The sequence below is a fragment of the Dipteris shenzhenensis genome, chromosome 3 (genome assembly GCF_047967505.1).
Source record: "Dipteris shenzhenensis isolate YYH24624 ecotype China chromosome 3, Dip_SZ_1.0, whole genome shotgun sequence".
NCBI classification, from domain to species: Eukaryota; Viridiplantae; Streptophyta; class Polypodiopsida; order Gleicheniales; family Dipteridaceae; genus Dipteris; species Dipteris shenzhenensis.
The window spans coordinates 51694637-51716931 of NC_141598.1; the positions used below are offsets into that span (position 1 = coordinate 51694637).

The following is a 22295-nucleotide window of genomic DNA, read 5'->3' on the forward strand; positions in this document are numbered from 1 at the left end:
TGCTGTTCATTCTGATAGACAGAGAGTGTCTAAATCGCAAGCTAGTGGGTGCTGGCCTATGAGAGGGGAGAAGGTCATCCTGAACGTCATCGCGCATGCTAATTTCCTTGGGACAAAGCAGATGTGATTGCGATCATGGCCGATTCTTGGGTAGACATGAAAGGTTCACTTACATTGATAGTAGTTGTGGGATTGCGTAGATAGATGTTTTCTCTGAAGCTGTCGTGGGAGTATTCCGATCTGAGGACATCTAAGAGAGGTGAGTCCGACTGAAGAGGGGAATGGTGGCTGGCCAAGGGATAAGGGTGACAAGAAAGAGTACTGTGAGGAGGCATAAGGGAGTATGGTGGCAATGGGATACAGAGGCATGTCAAGGCCAGCAGTGATATTGATGCCGATGCTAATGCCAATACTGGTATGACATCTTTGGTGGCGCTGATGAAGATGACGACGATGCTGATGCTGATGATGATGATGTCAAAGCTACTGACACTCAGGATGTGGTGGCCGCTTTCTGTACAGTCGCACTATCTACTTGCAAACCGATGTGGTTTGCGACGGTTTTTGATGTCATCGATCTCTCCTTTTGATGGCTGTTTGGGAAACTGTTTATTTTCTGCTTCTCTTCCTTCTTGGCTCCTCTCTCCTGTTGCCATGGCATTTTGCTGTTTTTTCCTTGAATTTTCCTTCAATTACAGAGGGGGTTAAGGCCCCATTGCCCTTCCTTCCTATCGTTTCTGCTCTTGGGCTGAAAGGTGGGAGACCTTTCTCGGATTAGAATAACCTCTCAAAAGCCTTCAAGGACCTTCAAAATAGCACTCCTCGGTTTCTGTGCATCCAATGCATCAATCCAAGAAGAGGTTAATGCAAGCAGCAAATGCGCAATGTAGCCTGGCTAGGGGAAGGGGTGCAGCAGAGGCAAATGCACAATGGAAAAATGCAGCCTATCTAGGAAAGGAGTGCAGCAGAGGCGAAATGTGATATGCAGAACGGGCTGAGCAGGGCTTTATGAATGGAGGATATCAGCAGTGCAATGGACAGGAGGGCTGGGGCAGGGGAGCAAGAAATGCACAATGCAGCGGGTTTCGATGAGGGCTGGAGTAATGGTGCTAGAGCAGACTGGCATGATCAAGAAGAATGGAGAGGGCTAGAGCAGGCAGGGTGTGCTGGAGCAGGGACGCGGCTGAGCTGAGCAGGGAGGCGGGTGGGCTGAGGGGAGAGAATCCATTAAGACAGGTAGTGGCTTATTTAATTGCGGGTGGGCTGGGGAGAGAATCCATTAAGACAGGTTAGTGGCTTATTTAATTGCAAACGATAATTTTTCAAAATCAAAACAACACAATCTAAGCACCTTTAATTTCATGTCCTTCATTCACCAATGGTGCTCGCTCGTCTTTGAAGTTTCGGTTGTATTCTACTTAACTGGTTCACTAATCATTTCAATAGACTTCAACCAAATCTTTCAAGACTAGTGAACCTACACAAGTCACTACAGGTAATCCTGCAGAGATCTTATCACAAAATTCAATTAAAAGCTAATGCAGGATGGTCATTCAACCTAGAAGACAACAGAGAGATCTTCTCATAAATTTATTCAGAGATCACAGAGGAGCTAATGGGACAAATCTTCCTCTCAGGCTGATAGACTCAAAGCGAAACTTTCCTCACTCTGGGATTGTGGCATTTCCTTTGACTTAAACTATGCCGCTTTGGTTTTTTGTTTGGGATATTCCTCACAATTGAGACCCAACCACGTTCCTTATTTTTGTGGTTTCGCATGATGGGCACTCACCACTCCCCATGTTGTGGTTGCAGGGTTTGGGAATACCCAGAGCATCGAGTAATACATGTTTATGTATCATCAAATAAGATTTTCCCATGTGAAGATCGCATTCAGTATTGCAGAGGGACGAGAACAGCTAATTCTTCATAATCATGGCCAAAAAGAAATACATAGTTGTATTTGTGTGATTTTGTTGATAAATCCCTTTAAAAACATTGCATTAAGTGCACCTTCTGATGCAGCATGAATTGCCCTAACCTCACTGCAATATATGTTGAATATCAAATCAGATACTTGCAAAAGAGTCAGTTACAGAGCCAATCTTAAAACCCTAATGGCATACCAATTGTCATACCTGATGAGATTCTTGTATATGACTGTAAAGGAAGTCCTTTCAGGTTGTGTATTCGGCATTAATTTTGACATAGTCATAACTCAGGTCACAACCCCAAGCTTGACTAGAGCCATTTCCTAAGCCTGCCAGTATAGAATCAGCAAATTATGAAAAGTGTCAACACAAGGTGACACATAACAGAAGTATGTTATGAAATTGCTGAACATAAGGAACCCAATTTTAAAAGAAAACAAATTCACAATACCAGTTGTGATAAATATTTGAACAATGCCATGCGTTTCCCCAGCTGCCCTTAAATACTCGCTTGCAGCACTTCTGTTATGTCAGATGGAAAATTATTAGGATCATGCACATCTCTGTCACTTCTGTTAAATATGGCTTGTAGCACTTCTGTTATGTCTGATGCAAAATATTTATTAGGATCATGCACATCTATGTCACTTGTATTCCAGATCTCTCTCTCTCTCTCTCTCTTATGCATGCATTCTGACACACTCTATCAGCACACACATACTCATGCATGCATGCACCCACACACTCACATAACTGTCCCAAGAAGCAGGCACAAAACTCCAAAGGCCTTATGGACAATGGGCAACATATTCCACATTCCTGGTTCTACTCCATTTGTTGATCATGGAGGTGAGGCACATGGCTAAACAATGCTTGGGAATTTCGATGGAGCTTCATGTAAATTCTTAAGGATGTGAAATGAAATGGAATTTTATTGCGACAAGCTGGAGAGACCAAATGATGTGCCTACACATTTGAATGACAAAAAGATTCTGGAAGATCTTGGAAATTTTCTTATCCTGAAGAAGGGCCTTCTGGTACTTAATTTCAGTTCAACAGCAGCAATGATCTAACACTAGCTAATTTTCCAATAATTTTGAATTTTGAATTACAGTAAAACTCTTAAAAATGGCAATAAGCCATCTATAGCTGACCAAAGGGTGCACATATCAAGACAATGAACAAAATGCTCAACAAATAGGCAAGTGAGATACCAAACATCAAGGAAGATTTCTGTCTATACAGAAAAAGAGGGTAGAATTGCACTAAGAAAAACAATTTTTAACCCTGGCCAAACTACTAGATACTCTCGTTCATGAATTGAAAAGATACATGAGGATGCAGCACAAAAATCAATGCACAGCCTCTCCTTCCAATATACTTTATTCGGAAGTAGGTAGAAATAGGACACATTTCAGCAATGTTACAAGGGACCTTGCCAAAGAAGAGCCAACACGGGTATTAGAGTCTCTCCTAGATGACGGATAAAATAGAACACATTCCATCAATGTTACAAGGGCCCTTCATAAAGAAGAGCCACTACAATTCTTGTAGGAATATCACTATGGTATGCTTATGTAGGCTAGATGTGGATTAATTATTCTAGTCTATTTTATTGCTTCTTATCTGGGCTTCATATATAGCCCCGGTTTTGTACTTTCATGTGGAACTATTCAATGGAGCTTTGAAGGTGGATTACCCTCTCGTATCTTGTGTCCACTTACCTGCCTCCCTACAGTTCCAACATTGGGTATCAGAGCTATTCCTCTCGCCCATGTCGTGTCCATCAACCCAAGCACCTTGCCTTGTTCATTTCGTCGGCAGCCTCACTGCCATTATTGTGGACTTTCTTGTGCAGCTCGTGGACATTTAGGGGCAGATTTGTGACCTTCTCTTGCGTCAGATTTTCAAGGAGAGAAGCACAGCTTGTTTGCAGCCTGTTTTTGAGGTTGTTTTCACCTCTGTTCACTTCGTGGACACTTCGCGTCATTTTAAGCAGGAAATTGTGGACGTTTCTACCCCAAACACAGGCAAGATTAGTTCAGTTCCAGAAACTCACGAATGAACTGTAAAGCATTTTCAGTGGCTCCATATTTTCCATTAAAAGTACTGAACTTGACCGACTTACCACCTTCGTTGAAGTCTCTGCTTCAGGATCTAGATCTCTTTCTTCTGCGCTTATGAGGAGAGCATCCCAGGATGCAGAAGAAGAAGAAGAAGAAGTAGTAGATCTAGACGAAGATGGGCTTGAACTAGGAGATCTCCTTCCATGCTTTCGGCTTCGACTCATGTGAGGCTTCGAGCTCCTCCCTCCTTTTCTTTTAGTATGACGCTTCTGGTGCGATGCAGGACTCCGGAAACACTTCCTTGAAGTATGTGACTGCTTAGAGAGGTCTTTTGATGGAGAAGTGAGAGAAAGCTCTTGATCTCCCTTTCTTTTGGCGAGATATTGAAACTTGCTTGGTCATCATCTCCTCGAATAGATGCTGAAATCGAGGCTTTCGCTTCAGAGATTGAAACTCCATGATCTTTGCTTTCACAAATCCTTCACTAAGGTCGTCTTCAGATCCCTTCGAATGCTTCTTACTGTATTGTCTAGAAGCTCAACTGGGCCTTTTGGTAGCTGAACTCCCCTCCGAAACCATGATGTGGGAGATGGAGAATTGACCCCACTAAATCAACCTGACTGGGCCTAAAGCAATCAACTGCAAAGCCCTTACTCCTTTCAAGGAGGTAAACGCTTACGGGTGAAGACGGGAGCCGGCCCGTAAGCATTTGCAATATTATCAATTATACATACATACACTTTTTTTAGTGAAATCTTATATTTCTTGTAAGAAAACAATACAACGTCTGTGCTCAATAGATAACAGGATCTCGTACGCAAGAGAGAAAACTAGATAGTATGGAGAATCAAAAAATTTGATTACTGTAGAGCTGATACAATAGATGGCTCTGCCTCCCAGCTGTGCGCTCCTGTGAAAGAAGCTTCGATGGCGAGCTGGAAACAGTAGAAGACGGAGGCTGGATGCTAAGGAATCAGGGTTGCTGTAGCCAGTTGATGAAATGGGCTTCACGAGCTTGCTCTTATATAGCCACCACAAGTAGTCGGTTCGAGCCAATTGGGTGATCGACCCAGTCTACCCAAAACGGTCAACTAGGGATCGGTCCCGAAATAGGCCACCGACCACACGATAGAACCGGGATCATTTGAGGCTCCAAACGGACCCCGCAACTCGAGAGTGGGCTGCCCCGGGAAATACTCCGTCTACCCTCAGTGCGGTCAGTCATGGAATGCCTTCCCGCACTTGCATGTAGCCTAGTTGGCAGTGTGCCAACTCTATCTGAAGCCGTCCAGCCATCAGGTCACACATGGCCCCCATCTGGTGTCCAAACCATGACCTTCCAGATAACTGAACTACTCAAATGCCTTCTCCTTATATGGGGGGCTTACAAGTAGAGTTAGCTGGTTCCCGCGTAGTTACACGAGAGTGGAGCATTGATATCTAACACCCCCCTCAATGTCCACCCGCAAGTGAACTTACTTTTTCGGCCCAATGCCAAGTCGATGAAGATGCCTCTCCAGCAAGTCTCTTCCAAGAGCCTTCGTGAAAATGTCCGCAGCATTCTCTATAGTCGGACAGTACACCAAGTCGACCTCTCCATCCATGATGAGCTCGCATACAAAGTGATATTGAATCTCAATGTGTTTTGTGCAAGCGTGGAACACAGGGTTCTTTGCAATCGCCATGCAACTCTGATTGTCACATGATAACTGCGTAGGCTTGTTCTGCACTGCACCCATGTCCCCTAAAATCCTCCTCAACCACACTGCCTCGCAAGAAGCAAAGCATGCAGATTTGTACTCAGCCTCGGTAGAAGAAAGAGCAACTGTGGGTTGCTTCTTGCTGACCCATGACACAGCTCCAGATCTAAGTGAGAAACACTAACCTGTCACTGATCTCCTGCAGTCCACGTCTCTTGCCCAATCCGAGTCATAGAATCCGGTCAAGATGTTGCCCTTGGTATAGGTGATGCCATAATCAAGTGTGCCTTTGATGTATTTCAACACCCGCATCCCTGCCCTCCAATGGTTCTCTCGGAGATTATTGAAAAACCTGCTTAGTACACCAGTCGCAAAGTTGATGTCCGGCCGCGTGTTGCACAAGTAAATCAAGCTGCCCACAAGCCTTCTATGCTTTGCTTCGTCCACCAGTGGTGATGAATCCTCGTACTTCACGTCAACCTCCATAGAGGTACCAACTGTCTTGCACTCAGCCATGCCAAATGCCTTCAGTATCTCTCCATCATACTTTAGCTGTGAAATGAAGATCTGTTTCGGCTCTTGCCAAACTTCAATCCCCAAACAGAAATGCATCAGTCCGAGGTCTGTCATTTCAAACTCTCTTCCTAGCAAATGCTTTGTCTGCGAGATCTTCTCTTCATGGTTCCCTGTTATGACAAGGTCGTCCACATAAAGGACCACGATCATACACATGCCTCCTTCTCTGGAGATATACAAGTTTGCATCAGATGGACTTCTCCTGAACCCATTTTGCAAAAAGTAGGCATCAATTCGCTGGTACCACGCTCATGGGACCTGTTTCAACCCGTAAAGTATCTTCTTCAGTTTGCAAACTTTACCTTCTGAACCGGGGATCTCAAAACCTGGTGGTTGTTCCACGTATACCTTCTTCTTGAGATCTCCATTCAGAAAGGTGGATTTTACATCCATCTAAAACACGGGCCAACTTCCCTGGGCAGCTAAAGCCAAAACACTGCGAATTGTGATTAGTCGAGCTGTGGGAGCAAAAGTATCCTGATAATCAAAACCATGTACCTGTGCGAATCCTTTTGCCACGAGATGAGCCTTGTACTTATCCAACGTGCCGTCGAACTTGTACTTGGTCTTGTACACCCACTTGGTACCGATTACCTTACATTTTGGTGGTCGATCCACAAGGTCCCAAGTGTTGTTCTTCATTATGGAGCCATACTCCGACTGCATAGCCTCCATCCACCTATCATCACCTTGTGCCTCTTCAAGACACTTGGGTTCTTCAGCACGGATCACCTCTGTCATCAACGCGTAGTTGACCAAGTGTTCATGCGCCCTTCTTTGCTCCTCTAATCTCTTGGACCGGCGGTGTTCGGATGGTTCCTCCTCAATGGCTGGAGGTTCTCTGCCGTCCAAAAGCTGCTTTACCCACTTCGAGAATGACCGTTGCCGTTGTGGTTCTGTAGGCTCTTCTTCCTCTTCTTTATCTTGAATCCTCCCAAGCACCGTTGGGGGAGTTCCGTCTACTGTTGGTGGTTGTACTGGATGGATATCCTGGTCCTGGTTGTATGGGAAGAAAGCATCCTCCTCCAATTGATGCGGCTGTTCTGAGAAGACCACATCACGACTTACAATTACCTTCTTGGTAACAGGGTTATAGAGACGGTAACCCTTCGCCTCTTCACTGTAGCCCAAGAAAATACACTTCCGGCTCTTTGATTCCCATTTGATCCTGTTAGCATCAGGAACATGCACAAAACAGTCACATCCAAAAACTCTGAAATATGCAGCTGAAGGTTTCTTACCAAAAAAGGCATGCAATGGAGTCATCCCGTTCACAGCCTTCGTGTAGCTACGATTCATAGTGTAAACTGCCGTGTTACATGCTTCAGTCCAGAAAGTGTTTAGCAAATCTTTCCCTTTCATCATACTCCTGCCCATTTCGCAGATTATGCACATCTTGCGTTCTGCTACTCCATTTTGCTGTGATGTATGTCGCGGGGGTTTCTGCCTCTTGATCCCGTGACTTTTGCAGTAACGTAAGAATTCAGTTGATGTGAACTCTCCACCTCTGTCTGATCCCAATTTCTTCATCTTCCTTCCCGATTCTTTCCCGACCATTACATGCCATTCCTTGAACTTACTAAAAGCCTCGTCTTTAGTCTTCAGGAAGTATATCCATATCCTTCTACTGTAGTCGTCGATCAGCGTCATGAAGTAGTAGGAACCACCCAAAGCTTTCCTCTCCATCTTTCCGCAGAGGTCCATGTCAACGAGCTCTAGAGGAGCCTTTGCCCTGCTAGCCTCTTTAGGAAAGGAATGCCGATGCTGCTTGCCCATCATGCAAGCTTCACATACATCGGACAGATCTGTAATTTCTGGTAGGTCTGCAATCATTCCACTTTTATGCATCTCCTTCAAAGAACTAAGGTTTAGATGACCAAACCTCTCATGCCACAGCTTGGCTCGAGCACTGAAAGCTGAGAGTTCGTAGATGTTGTTGCACCGTGTATCTTTACCAATGACCTTCCCTTGAGGATCCAGAATCTGTGCGCCATTCTTATCGAAGTAAACTTTGAGGTCCCGATCCGTGATCGCAAAAACGGACAACAAGTTCCTCTTGATATCTGGTACATAAAGAACATCGGACAACTGTTTTACAACTCCATCTGACTTGAGAGAAATCGTACCTTTTTCTTTTGCTGGACATTTTGCATCATTGCCGACTGCTACCAGGATGTCATTCCCTACCGGCTGTAGAGAGGTATACCAATCCTTCCGACTGCTCATGTGACGCGATGCACCACTGTCTATAATCCACGGTTCATCCGCAGGTACATAAACTGCCTCCGCGCAAATCTCCTCAATTGCTACGAACAGCTCTACTGGTACTGCCTGCGCGCTATTGCTGGACTCTTTCTTTACTCCGTTCTTCTCATCTGCAATCTTCTTCCGGCACTCATTCTGCTTGTGCCCTGCCTTGTTGCAATAAAAGCACTTGATCTTCTTCTTTCTCTTTTTATCATCAGAAGAAGATGGGTTACCAGAGTTCTTACCCTTACCTTTCTTTGATCCAGCGTAGAAAGCCGAATCTTCTCCAGTCCTCGACTTTTGACGCATCTCCTCCTCCAGAAGCATCGCACTGAAATCCTCAAAGTTGAGGGACAGATTTCCGTTCTCCGTATTTAGCGCTGTAACAAGACCGTCATACTTTGATGGGAGAATCCGTATGCACCTTCGTGCTAGATTCTCGCTAGTGATGGTGATGCCAATCGCAGTCATCTGATCGCGCAAATTCTTCACCATGGTGATGAACTTCTCTGCCGCTTCAGACTCAGACAGTTTCTCGTTCGCGAGTTACGTCTCCAGATTCTGAATCCGCGTCTGATTCTTCGTCTCGTACTGATTTTTCAAGTCCTTCCATGCCTCCTCCGCTGTGGTGACATGTTGAATTAACGCCATGACAGAATCACTTACACTGCAGACAATAGAACACAGCGCATATGCATTTCTTCTTGTCCACGCGAGAATCTCATCCACAGTTGGTACTATCTGTTGTGCTGCATTGGCCGGATTCGGACTCGGAACCGATTTCATATCCACCCCAGTAGCAGTATCCCAAAGCTCGTATGCGCTTAGGATGATCTTCATCTTGAACTTCCAGAGTGGATAGTTAGTGCCGTCCAACTTTCCGCTTTCGCCGAACGGTGGGATTCGCAGTCTTGCAGGCTAGGCCATCTCTCACAATCTGCTCGCAAACAGAAACACACTACCAAATCTTCTTGCTAGAGTCCAGGCTCTGATACCATGTAAGAAAACGATACAACGTCTGTGCTCAACAGATAACAGGATCTCGTACGCAAGAGAGAAAACCAGATAGTATGGAGAATCAAAAAATTTGATTACCGTAGAACTGATACAATAGATAGCGCTACCTCCCAGCCGTGCGCTCCTGTGAAAGAAGCTTCGGTGGCGAGCTGGAAACAATAGAAGACGGAGGCTAGATGCTAAGGAATCAGGGTTGCTGTAGCCAGTTGATGAAATGGGCTTCACGGGCTTGCTCTTATATAGCCACCACAAGTAGTCGGTTGGAACCAATTGGGTGACCGACCCAGTCCGCCCAAAACGATCGACTGGGGGTCGGTCCCGAAATAGGCCACCGACCACACGATAGAACCGGTGCACAAATACACATCATAATCTATGTAGTGAGTTAAGCGATTGCTGCAAAGAACGACGGAAGAAAACAAAAGTAGAAAAAACAGGATCACCAAAGACTGTGTGGTGTCTATCTTTCCAAAAAGTCTAGAGTGCCCAATAGCGAACCTAGGTAAAGAGTAACTCAAAAAATACAGCCGTCAAGGATAGATCCCAAACAGCCAGAAAAGCTTGCCAAAAGAAGCCTGCGGAAATCTCAGACTCATCAATCTCTATTGAAGGATGCCCAAAAAACTCCGTGTCCCGAGGCAATGCCAAAAAATATGAGATACAGATTCCCTCGAAGCTAAACACCTACGACAAATAGCTCGAGCAATACATCTGCATGGCATTTTAGGATGGGACAACAGTTCCCTTAGGCATATGCTTTCTTCAGAATGTCCCTGAAGCAATCTTTAAATGATAGTTATGCTGTGAGGAATTTGGATGCTACTAGCCTTGAAGTGTTTTCTCACTGCTTTTGAGTGCTTCCATTAGGCTCTCTTTTGGAGTCTAATATCATGTACATTGATTTTATGTTAATTTTATAGTCACTGATTTCATTTTTTTTTTAAAAAAAAAGTGTGTGTGTTGCATCGTTTGGTCAAATGGTGGTAAAAAAGATTGACAGATTTGGCACTGCAAGGTCCCTCTACGACAACAACTCTTTCTTTTTTGTTTTTTTAAAAGAAAGGAACCTTCTATTACAACAACTCTTTCTATGGCGTGACCAGCCCAGTGAAAGAAAAGGAGGAATGGAGACATCTGAGATGAGAAGCATCCAAACATCCAGAAGAGTTTCCCGAATCTGATAGAGGGAAACCGAAGCCGCAGCAAATGAGAGACATGAGTGATCAATATCCGAGAGTGCGGGCAAGACCATAACAGATGGGAAACTGTCTCACGATGATGAGAGCAACGGGGGCAGGAAGAGGAAGCAATACGACGTGCTTCCAATTTCACCCCAATGGAAAAAGCTCCCACTATACATCTCCAAAAGAAAAGCCTTTGTTTCAGTGGCAATTTAGCTTTCCAAAATTTCTTGAGTTTTGATTGCCACCAAGATAAAGGCCTATCCAAATTCCAAAGAGTGTTGGCATGCTTATCAATCCATGGCGGTGGAAGAAGAAATCTATAGACCATCGAAGATGTCAAATTATGCATTGAAAGTGAACTGGTAGCAGGAGACAAGGAAGTCAGATTCCAGTCCAGTAATCTGTCCTGTACAAACAACGGAGGAAGGCAGCAGCCCAAAAAGGTGTTTGCGCTTAAGCCACGACCGTTACAATCTCGGCATTGGGATGCCTCTACTTCCACCCTTGGCCAGACCTCTACCCCTGCTGATAGCCTGACTTCTCGACTGTGGGTTGATGTGCTCAAGAAGGGTATTCATGTATGTGACAATGATGAGGATGATAGAGCTATTGATCCAGGAGGCCAGGTGGATGTTGATGTCATGGCTGATGCATGACACCTTGTACCTTTATTGTGTTTCTCGGTTCGGCTGTATATATCTCTTATGTCTGCTTCAATTACTTGCATTACATACAACGTCCAAGGTCTTTGCAATGTCAACAAGTGGATACTTTTTTGGCACTATGTACATAGAATGCACCCCGATGCAACACACACACACACACACACACACACACATACACACACACACATATCTGCATACATACATACATACATGCATGCATACATATCTATCTACACACACACACACACACATACACATATTTGTTTGTTTATTTTTATTTATGTATGTATACGTACGTACGTACGTGTGTGTGCACGCGCGCACTTTTGGGCACTATGGACTCTATGGAAGGCCTGTAATCATAGAGTCTTTCGTGACCCTGACCTGTTTAAGTATCATTTCTTCACGCTTCTCTACGGCAATCATTCTTTGACTGCCTGCATGCATGGGATCTAGATTATCCTGCTTTTTTGTCCTATAATGAGATCTTTTGATGTTGTAAGTACTTGTCCCCTGTTTTTGCCGGGACAGTTTCATAGTTCCTTGTAATCTATTACATATGGACTTCACTAAAAATGTGTGTATAACAAAAAAGTGTGTACACACACACACACACGTACGTATATATGCACGCGCGGGGTCTGACGCGACCTTCACCCCGCCCGCTGCTGCCCCCGCCCCTCGCGCTGCCTAGGCTCCGCCCTACCACTCCCACCCTTCTCTCCCCGTGCCCTCCCCTCGCACCTTGGTCGCCGCCCTGCTCGCCTTGCTACAAGCCCCCTCCGCTGGCTGAGTGCTCCCGCCTGCTAACTGGCTGCCCCCCTGCTCCGGTTCAGCCATGAGCCTCTCCTGGATGGCGCATCACCAGCCTTGGCCTGCTTGTTGGTGGCTTCCTTCCCGTGGCAGTGTGGTCTTCCAGGCTGGTCTTTTGCACCCTTCTCCCTCTCCATGGAGTAGAAAGCGTCTGGGTTGGGGGTGTTCGGGCATTTGGAGGTGTCGAGCCACTTGTGGCATGGGGCCTTGCACTTCTTCGGAGGGGAGTATCTTCGGCTTCAGCCGTCTCCCTTGCCCTGGCGGTCCTCCACATTTGCACCTTCACAGCAGCAGTAGGTTCATCTTTCAAGAAGCGTCTCTCCCTTCCCGGTGGCATTTCTTTGGCGGGAGGAGGTTTGCCCTGCACTCTCCTGCTCTTCCAGAGTTGGAGTTCTCCTCGCAGCTTTGCCCTGGCGACATCGGCCATGGCCATCCCCCTGCCGTCCAGTTCGTGCCTCCTCGTGGTGGTGGTTGTGCTGCCCTCGTCCCATCAGCATCTCCTGGCCGCGAGTGGTGCACTGGAGCTGGAAAGACCTGGCCCTTGGACAACAACCCAGAGGGGTCGTGTCAGCTGGTGGCCTCCTTGCTTGGGTCTCCAAGCTTCTCAAGACTCAAGAGTTTTTCTCGAAGATTCTTTTCCCACAGGGCGGCGGCCCTCGACTCCTTCCTCAGGGATCCCTTCTCCTTTGGCTCTACTTCTTCTTGTCATACCAGGAGGCTCCCCATGTGGGTTGAGGCCTGCAGGTGCGTGGAGTGGGCTACTTGAGTGCGGACTCGCCCCCCATCAGGTGGTGGTTGCTCATGCTGGCAGGTCTCTTCCTATTGGCACCCTCGGGCGGGCACGATGGACGGGAGCTCAGCTGAGGAGGGATCCATACATGCTTGGATTACGAGTATCTCCAGGATTCACTTCATCAGGGATTATTGGTCGGCCTCGATTGCTGGATGTTGACTCACAGGAGTCATATCAGTTGATGGTTCACTGTCTCGAAGACTTTCTAGTACTTCCAGGATTCACTTCATCAGGGATCCGTAGCTTTTTTGGTTTCGCCGTTTACTGGTTTTCAGAAGACCCAGACTAGGGCTTTTTGTTTTGACAGCATTTTGCAACAGTTATATGCTTAGCCCTGTGTGGCTTGTAGTTTCGCAGGTGGGAGTTATCCCTGTGCTCCAGCATTGCTGTTGAGTCTCTTGTATTCCTTGTCTCGAAGTAATATAATTAGCCCTTCTTTAAAAAATATATATATATATATATGCACGCGCGTGTGTGTGTACACATGCGTGCACGCCATAAAAGCTATCCAGATGAAACAACGATGCAAACACCGAATTTGATTAGCCCAAGAGAATCTATATCTCATATTTTTTGGCACGGCCCTGAGACACGGAACTTCTTGGGCATCCTTCAGCAGAGATTGAGACAGAGATTTCCTCAAGCTCCGTTTGGCAAGCTTTTTTGGCTGTTTGGGATCTATCCTCAACGACCAAATTCTGAATTGTTCTTTGCTTGGGTTTGCTATTGGGCACTCTGGGCTATCTAGAAAGATAAAAATCAGTCTTTGGTGATCCAGTTTTTTCTACTTTTGTTCTCTTCCGTCGTTCTCTGCAGCAATCTCTCTTCGATTGTCAGCAAAATCACTACATAGATCATGATATATATGTGTCCTACATGGAGATTTTCTCTTGGATGTAAACTTGTGGCTTACCAGTTTTTCTGAGATAGCTCTCTTGTGACATAAAGCCTTCAAAGTTTTCAACCCCCCCAAAAAAAAGTGTGTGTGTGTGTCCACACAACAGAGACTTTTTGAGTCTTCTTCAACAGCAACTCAATCTTCACCCAAAAAAAAAGTGTGTGTGTGTAGCTTTTACCCCCCAAAAAAAGAAAGTGTGTGTGCTTTTACACACTGTCAAAGATATATATGCACCGTCCAGTGTATATATTTGCTGGTCTCTCTTTTGGGGACAGCCTCTTGTAATATAAAAGTATTTTCACCACACAAAAAAGTGTGCACACACACACACACACATATGCTACAGTAAAATCTAATCCTATTCCTCCTCTACATCCAAGGGTTTAGGGTCAGTAGCAATGTACAGCTGGTTTATACCCTAGAAGCATGATGCCTTGTAAAATATTTGCAGAATCTGTTAAGGGTCTTAACAAAATCTTTTTATAATCTAAGCTCACCACAACACAGTCATCTGCATGAACAAGTTAAGTTACCGATCAAATGCTTGAGGTTGGCCTCCTTCCATCAGTAAAAATCTGCCAAGTTGAATTTTCAGCTGGCTTGGATTAAAGTCCACCCCAGCATAACCTGCAGCACAAGCAATACGACCCCAATTGGGGTCTCTCCCATACACCGCAGCCTGTAAATTCACATGTCATTACACTCTGCCTTTTTCCCCCTTTTTTGAAACTTGTTTTTGGATGGGCAGGAGGAGAAACAGACGGGGACTGTTACCATTCGGGTTTCAATGATGCATCAAAACAAATTAAGAAATCTACATTTCCTAACCTTTGTGAGAGAGGACGCTGCAACTGTCCGTGCAACAGCGGCTGCATCAGCTTCTGTGTCTGCACCTGTTACTTGAACCTGTATCAGGAAAGAAATTGAATGAATCCCTAAATAAACAGTTAACTGTGATCAATCCAGTTGCATCTTACAAAGTCTGCACCAAAGGACATAAGGGCATGTTCCTTTCACTTGTGGAGTCAACTTCTATAGAAAAGTTAGTGAATTTCCACCCACTCACAATTCAACACCCAATCAACGCGACCCGCACCATATCGCAATCGGTCCTTCTATAAGGCAGCCACATGAATTCTACGTAGTATGCGGTATTAGATCAATCATGATCAATCAACTTGGGCTTACAAGAACAACACTGTTGTAGTAGGAGACAGAGTTATTTCCATTCGACTTTGTTAAGCTGATGTATTTAGTTACTATGGTGGGAAAGTGGAAGGGTGTTAACAACAAAAGCATTTTCATCATTTCGTGAAACGAGCATGGCGTAAGGACAAAAAGTGTTAGATCAACCACATCCCTATACTGATCCCGCATTACACGGCTCAAAGGATGCATGGAGTTACTCCACCGATCTGGATCATAGCGTTCATGGGAGTTATTCCACCGAAGTGGAAGATGGACAGAATGCTGTTGCAAGCATTCATCCCCACTATTCTATGCGTAGATGTAGGAACATATTCCTTTCTCTCAGCGATTATAAATCGCTTGCATTCTTCGTTGTTGTTCAAATGCAATATTGTATGTGCATCATTCTGTTCATGCTTCACGTGGATTAACATTGGTATCAGAGCCTATTGGACTCCACAACAAAGGGAGAATATTCACGATAACAAGGGAACATTAGGAGGGAGGAGAGAATAAGCAAAGGGGGCAAAGGGAGAAGGAAAGGGGGCATAAGAAGGATCATCATATTCATAGAAGGCACCAAGTCTATATACAAAGAGAGGAACTAAGGAAGAGGGTATCTACATGGAGAGGCGTCAAATGTAGAGGCTTCCAAAACATCAAAGAGTGATCCTCTTTTATAGCCAAGATCTCCTCAATACATCATCCCTCCCAAATGAGGCACCATCCATATGAGCAAGCAGGTCAAGCAACCCCAATTGTATGCGACAATTCCATGCGTCAGTTTTTCTGCATAAATCATACCCCCTTATCCCTAATGTTAAGATACCTCATGGCTCTTTCTTAATAATATACACAAGCATCTAGGAGGACAACTCGAGGGCTGGCACAAGGATGCTTGCCACCTAATCCTTCTTATCTACTTATTGAACTATTATTCCTTGGACTATATAGAAACACTCTATATGGGGTGGAAGGGTGGCACATAGAGATGCATTGCCACCTAAATTGTTATTGCTATGGAATATATACATCAAACACCCATGGGTCCTCTTACATGGAGGGGTGGAACATGAACATGCCCTACCGAGGTCTCAATCTTCCTTTTCCAAAAGCCAATAGACAATTTGTTTGGGTTTGCATCACTTGCCTATTTGGCATATACTCAATGCCATGTTGCAACCCTTTCAACTTGTCCCCCTTCTCCTTACTACCCTTCCTTTAATGGATTGGAAGTTTCATCGGGGCATCCTGGATTATCCTCTATAGAGCTTTCTAAGAAAGCTAGTCATCTTCTTCTCCCACAACCGTGGATACAGGAGCGTGGGATTCATAATTGCCATCTTGGCAAACCTCTTGCTTGGTGAAAGGTTTGTCTCCACTGTATTTGGAACAACAAGCTCCCTCTTAGACAGAGACTTTTCTTATGGCGTTGTCTAGTGGGCGCACTACTGGTGGCCTCTTTCTTGGCTGCCAAGTGTATAGCTTGCTTAGCTTGCCCATGTTGTTCACATCCCAGAGAGAGCCTTGCATCTGCTCTGGACTTGCCCAGCTGCCCATGATTTCCTTCCCAGACTGGGGACTTATCCTCATGCTCACTTTCTTGGCATCTCTTTTGGTAGGTAGTTTTGGTTGTTTGGGAGTTACACCTCTACACCGGACTACGTTCAGTTCTTAAGTTGGTGTCGTTATTGAGCTCTATGGTCTTTATATCATGCCCATAACACTCAGTTGCACGAGCACTCTTCTCTGGGTGTCAATTGTTTTTTCCGTTCCTCCCTACATTGCTCTCTTTAGGACGTGCATTCTCTGGGAGATCTTCCTCCGGCCCGGTTAGAAGTATTTTTCCATTGATTTTAGCTTTTTAGTAGTAATTGCTCGTCACTGGAGGAGCTATGATTGTGCCATTTTTTCTTGATGAGATACTACCTTTTACAACAAAAAAATTGTGTGTGTGTGTGTGTGTGTGCGCGCGCACGCGCAGTTGTCTCACTCTGGGACAGCTATGAATGTAAATGCTTTCTTAATGCAAAATTTGTTCTACTAACCAAAAAAGTGTATGTGTGTGTGTGTGTGGGTGCGTGTGCGTGTGTGTTTAGCTTTTTAGTCAGTGTGTAGTAGTGTGTGTGTGTGTGTGTGTGAGAGAGGAGCTCCATGGTGTCCACCGGCTGCTGCAGCCCCGTCTAGGGCTTCCATACTCCTACCTCAGGTCCGTCTGCAGCCCCCCGCCTTCCCCGCAGCCTTTGTTCCCTCCAGTGACTCCCGTCTCTACCTACACATTTTCGTGCTAGCTGTATGGCCATCCGTAGACGCTGTACAGCCTTTCCGTATGGGCTTCCAAGCCTCCTGCAATTTTCGTGTAGGCCCCTGCTCTTTCCGTACCTACTGTACGGACTTTGGCCAGCTGTCTGCTCGCGGTTTCTACTATTGGTCGCGCAATTCTCCTCGTCCTCTCTCCTTTTGCACAAGCGCCTTTGTCATTTGCTCTCCTTTGTTGTCCTCTCGATGCCCTTTCCTGTGCATAAGCTTTTGCTTTGGTTGTCTTTTTCTGTTCTCCTGGGCCTTTTCGCTTGTAAATTATTTCTTCTGCTCCCTCTTTTCCAACTTTCTCTACGTTCTCCTCTTTGCTGTAATTTGTCTTCAATTTTTCTGGCTTCAGTGAAGATTTATTTGCACAAGAAGCAAAAGCAGAGCTCGGGTCACGATGACCCTGTGCATGCCTCCCTTGAGGCTCAATTGGTATTTGAAGTAATTCATGAGGGATTTGAAGATACTCGCAAGGAATGGAAAGATTCTGCTCCCATTGTTGGGATAATGGTGGAGGTTGATGATATTGTGGATCCGATGCGTGAATATGCCAAGCACGCAATGATTATTTTTTTTCAGGCTGTATGCCAGTTGCAGCTGATGTGGGTAATTGGTTGACATGCAATTTAGGTGGTTGTTTTGTACGCAAAGTGCATTATGCTGCCAGGGGCTTCTTTGTAGTTATTATGGTGGATGAACATAAGCAGATGCTCTTGGAACACTCTCCTCTTCTTTATGGACAGCAAATGGTTCATGTTCTCCCATGGTCGCCTACCATGGATTATCAAGCTTTGATTAGACATCGACGTCCGGTGTCGGTGGAAGTAGTGGACTTCCCTCAATGCCTTGCTTCTCTGTTGCCAAAAATTGCAGCTTCTTTGGGTAAGGTGGTGTGTCCACCAAGACCAAATGGAAACTCTAATAGATTTTGTATTTTGAGGGATACAGATAATCCCACTCCAAAATCGTATGCTGCTACTGTCAACAATGTTGCTATGGGAAGTGCTTTCTATAAGCTTAATGGGGATTATTTCCAAGAGCTTGCTTTGAATGCAAGAAGTTTGGGCACATGGCTTTGCAATGCCCTCAGGTCTTACACAAAATGCCTGCAGATGCTATGCCTACTCAAATGCATTCTAAGGATCTCTTGCCTCTTCCCTGGTTAAAAATAAGTCAAACAAGCCTAGGATAAGGGAAAAGATCCGGTGGTTTCGAATGGAAATGCCTCCTCTTTGATGCCTTCTACTTCTCAATCGAAAGTAAAGGAAAAGACTTTGCAAGAAGCTTGGCAGAGTCCAAGAAAAACTGTGACAGCATGGAGACCTCTCCCTCCTCGTACATGGAATGGTTCATCCTCAAATGGTCATTCTCCTCAAGAAAATTCAGGAATTGGAATTACATGGGCTGCTGTGATAGCAATTTGCACCCTCTTCTCTGAAGACGAAATTACGGGTCTTTTGTCTTCTCCACAAACCCTATTATCATCTCAGGGTTTGGGACCGGATCCTGAGATTGAAATGCAGACTTGATACTTTTGGTTCTCAGCTGTACATATTCTGTAAATATGTTGTCACGTATAAAATGTTTGACTCTCAATGTACAGGGGTTATGTGATCCCAGGGAATGGAAACTTGTATGGGGCTCTCTCAATCAATTACAGCCTGACATAGTGGCATTGCAAGAGCATAACCAGCATGTGTATGCTGGTCATTATGGGCATTTTGCTGGGTCTGATATATTTTATGCGGGTTAGCATTCTTTTTCAGGTGTAGTTTTTCTTGTGAAACATAGTTTGAGGCAGTTGTTGCGCTCAATGACAGTTAGGGCAGATGGCTGATCATACAGTGTCTCATTTAGGGAGAAATCTTTGAATTTTCTTCGGTTTATGCACCTCAATCTTCTTGCAATAGAGGTTCAATTTGGGCTGAGATGCAAGGCTACCCCTGGAGACAACATGTCTTTATTTGTGGGGATTTTAATAATGCTCCTCAGCAGGGTGATACTACTTCTGGCCATACTCATATGTTGGCTTCTAATCGTCAACATTGGTCGAATCTTTTACTTCAGCTCAGTCTTGTTGACCTTTGGAAAGATCACAGCCACTGTTGCCAGGCTATACTATTCAACATAATGCTCAGTCTTCTTATCGGGCTCGTCTAGATTGTTGGATCCTCGGCGCTATGATTGTCTCACTGCTAAATTATGGGTGGATTATGCTTTTATGAATTCTGATCATGCCCCTTTGTGGTTGAGGATCTCTCTTCATGACATGCCTCATGATCGACTTCCACAAAGAAGGCTACTAGTTGTCAATAATAGTTATTTGGAGCATGATGCATACAAGGCCATGGTGTATGAGGCTGTCCACCCTTTCTCACAACAGTCTCGCTTTGGCATTGATTATGCTTGGGAAGCTTTCATTGCTAGAATGCAAGCAGTTATTCGCAACTATGGCAAAACTTACATGAAGACTTTGAGAGAAACTGTTGCTCAGGCTAAACAAACTTGTCAATCCTTGACTGAGATGAGTCATGTTAGAAATCTTTCTATGGAAAAAAATCAGATTTTATGCCAAGCTTAACATGTTTTGCAATGCAATGACAATAGAAAAATCTCTAAATGGAAGACAAGAGCACTATAAAAGGCACTGTCTCACCCACACAGGCCTTGGATTTGAAAGCTTCTTTCATTGAAAGAGAGCTGAGTGATGTTGTTAAATCATGTGGTAGATGGCTCGGATGGTCTCACAGTTGAATTCTTCATGGCATATTGGGATCTCCTAAAATCTCCTTTGCTGCGAATGATAAATAGCGCTTCAAGCTTGGCACGATCAATACATGCCGGATTCTTGGAAGAAAGGGCTTGTAAAACTTCTGCCCAAGAAGCCAATCTATGAATCATTGGCTGATTGAAGACCTATCACTTTGATGCATTTATTCATAAGATCATCACCAAAATGGTGGTTGATCGTATCAAAGAGTATTTGCATGAGGGCCTTCATCCGGCACAATATGGTTTTATTCCTCGTAGGCACATAACTGACAATATTGCACAAAAAAAAAATCAAGAAAATTACTTCATTAAGTATGAATGAAAACCAAGAGAGCAAGCTCAAATGCGGGAGTACATCATGCAATGCATGAGGGAAAAAAAATAGCTTAAAAAGAGCTAATAAAAAACAAAGGCGGAGGCTGAAAATGCCACCTCGACCCTGAGGGAGACTCAGAGAAGAAAGGAGATCCTCTCCAAACTTTGAAGAAAGTAACTCTCCTAGCAGAGGATGCTCTGGAGGATCCTTGCATGCTCGCCCATATGGCCATCAGAGTGTGTATTGTGTCGGTCCAAATGCTGACCATACCCTGGGAAGGGTGAACCTAGATAACCTCCATCGCCTCTGTACACCTAGCTCGCCAAATATGCCATGCTGCAATGCTAGCCAGAATCTCCCAAGAAGTGTCTACTGAGGCATGAGCAGCTCTGAAAGGACTGAAGGATACATCCTAGAGAGAACAAGACTCCACTAAGTGTCGCCGTATAACGAGAGCTAGATCTGGATCCTGTCCCTCATAAAACACCTGAGGGCCAGTAAGAGATAACGAAGCTACTGAACCTTAGGTCATATAGAAAGGTATTGTATGAAAGATACTGAAAATCCTAGCAACACCTTTCCAGATCGTCTTGGCTCCACAGATTCACTGCAATCCCTCCATGACTAGAAAGCCAAAAGAAAAGAGTGATCTTTCTATTCTTGAGGGATTTCTAGTGCCTACACCAAAAGTTTCTCCGCACAACTGCGAAAATCTGAAAACTATCTCAATGAGGGGCTCTACAGGGCCTCCAACCTCTACTGCTGACAATATTGCAATTGGGATTGAGTATGCCAAATATACTGAATAGGATGTTCTCTTGTTTACAAGTAGATATTGCAAAGGCTTTTGACACCATCCAATGGAATTTTATAGCTCAAACCATGCGAGGTTTGGGCTTTAGTCAGAAATTACAGCATATCATCTTTTGGCTCTACAGTGACAGCAAGGCCGCATGCATTTTGTCAGGGGATACCTGTGAAGCTTGGACACTCCATTGCTCAGTTTGCCAAGGCTGTCCTCTTAGTGCCATTTTATATGCTATAGCCACGCATCCTATGCTGCAATATCTCGACCATTTGGTGGCGGCTAACATGTTACATGGCTTGCATATTCCTGGAAGTCGTCCTTTAGTTGCTCAAGCCTATGCAGATGATTCCTTTTTTGTGCCATAGAATACTAAAAGAGACCTTTCTTCCCTTATGCAGGCTCTTTCTCTATATGGTCTGGCTGCTGGCCTTCATGTCAATTTTCAGAAATCTCGCTTATTGCCTTTGCTTTCTAAAGATTGGCAGAGTCTAGTATGGCCGAAGGAAATTGTCCCGACCAATTAGTTGGTACGCCATCTTGGTTATCCTATGGGTTGGTCAATTATTCGTCGTCAATAGATTGATTGGGTTCAACCTGGAATATTGCAAGGTCAAAGGTTGCCCTATTGTTACTCAAATGTTTTTGGATTGTAAACATATTCTCTCAGATCTGGCTTGGCATGGCCGGAATTCCTTCCATGGCAATTCTTTGAGAGCTAAGAGCATCCACTGGTCCCAGGTTTTTTCTCAACGATTGGCTTTACAGGAGCCCACACGCTCGTATTTTCTTAATTCAAAACGAATTTCCTCTGTGGCAGATGTCATTCATGATGATGGCACTCCTTTATCTTTTCCTTTGGCTGCTGGAAAATATGATTTAGGAATGCATTATCGTCCTGTATGGCAGATCATTACTCGGATGCTTCAGCCCTTTGAGCCAGTACCCCCTTTGGAACTTCAAGATAGGCTTCAGGATTATACTCTTCTTCCAGTACACTCGTCCATTTGTCCTTTG

At 44.8% G+C, this 22295-nt stretch overlaps 1 protein-coding gene across 3 annotated transcripts in view; it reads right to left on the reverse strand.

Annotated features, from left to right (window-relative positions):
- Positions 1-1545: 1545 nt before the first annotated feature.
- The window catches only part of LOC147903974 (arginine biosynthesis protein ArgJ family), a 158821-nt gene continuing 138071 nt past the window's right edge, over positions 1546-22295 (reverse strand). For 2 of the 3 annotated variants that reach the window (XM_087369666.1, XM_087402467.1), the window contains exons 14-17: positions 14719-14796; positions 14424-14569; positions 2383-2453; positions 1546-2260 (exon numbers count right to left, since the gene is read on the reverse strand). In XM_087369666.1, coding sequence (XP_087225792.1) covers positions 2178-2260; positions 2383-2453; positions 14424-14569; positions 14719-14796 — 378 coding nt within the window. In that variant the 3' untranslated portion in view covers positions 1546-2177. The remainder of the gene's footprint in view (positions 2261-2382; positions 2454-14423; positions 14570-14718; positions 14797-22295) is intronic. The other variant, XM_087369657.1, reaches the window with a different exon arrangement.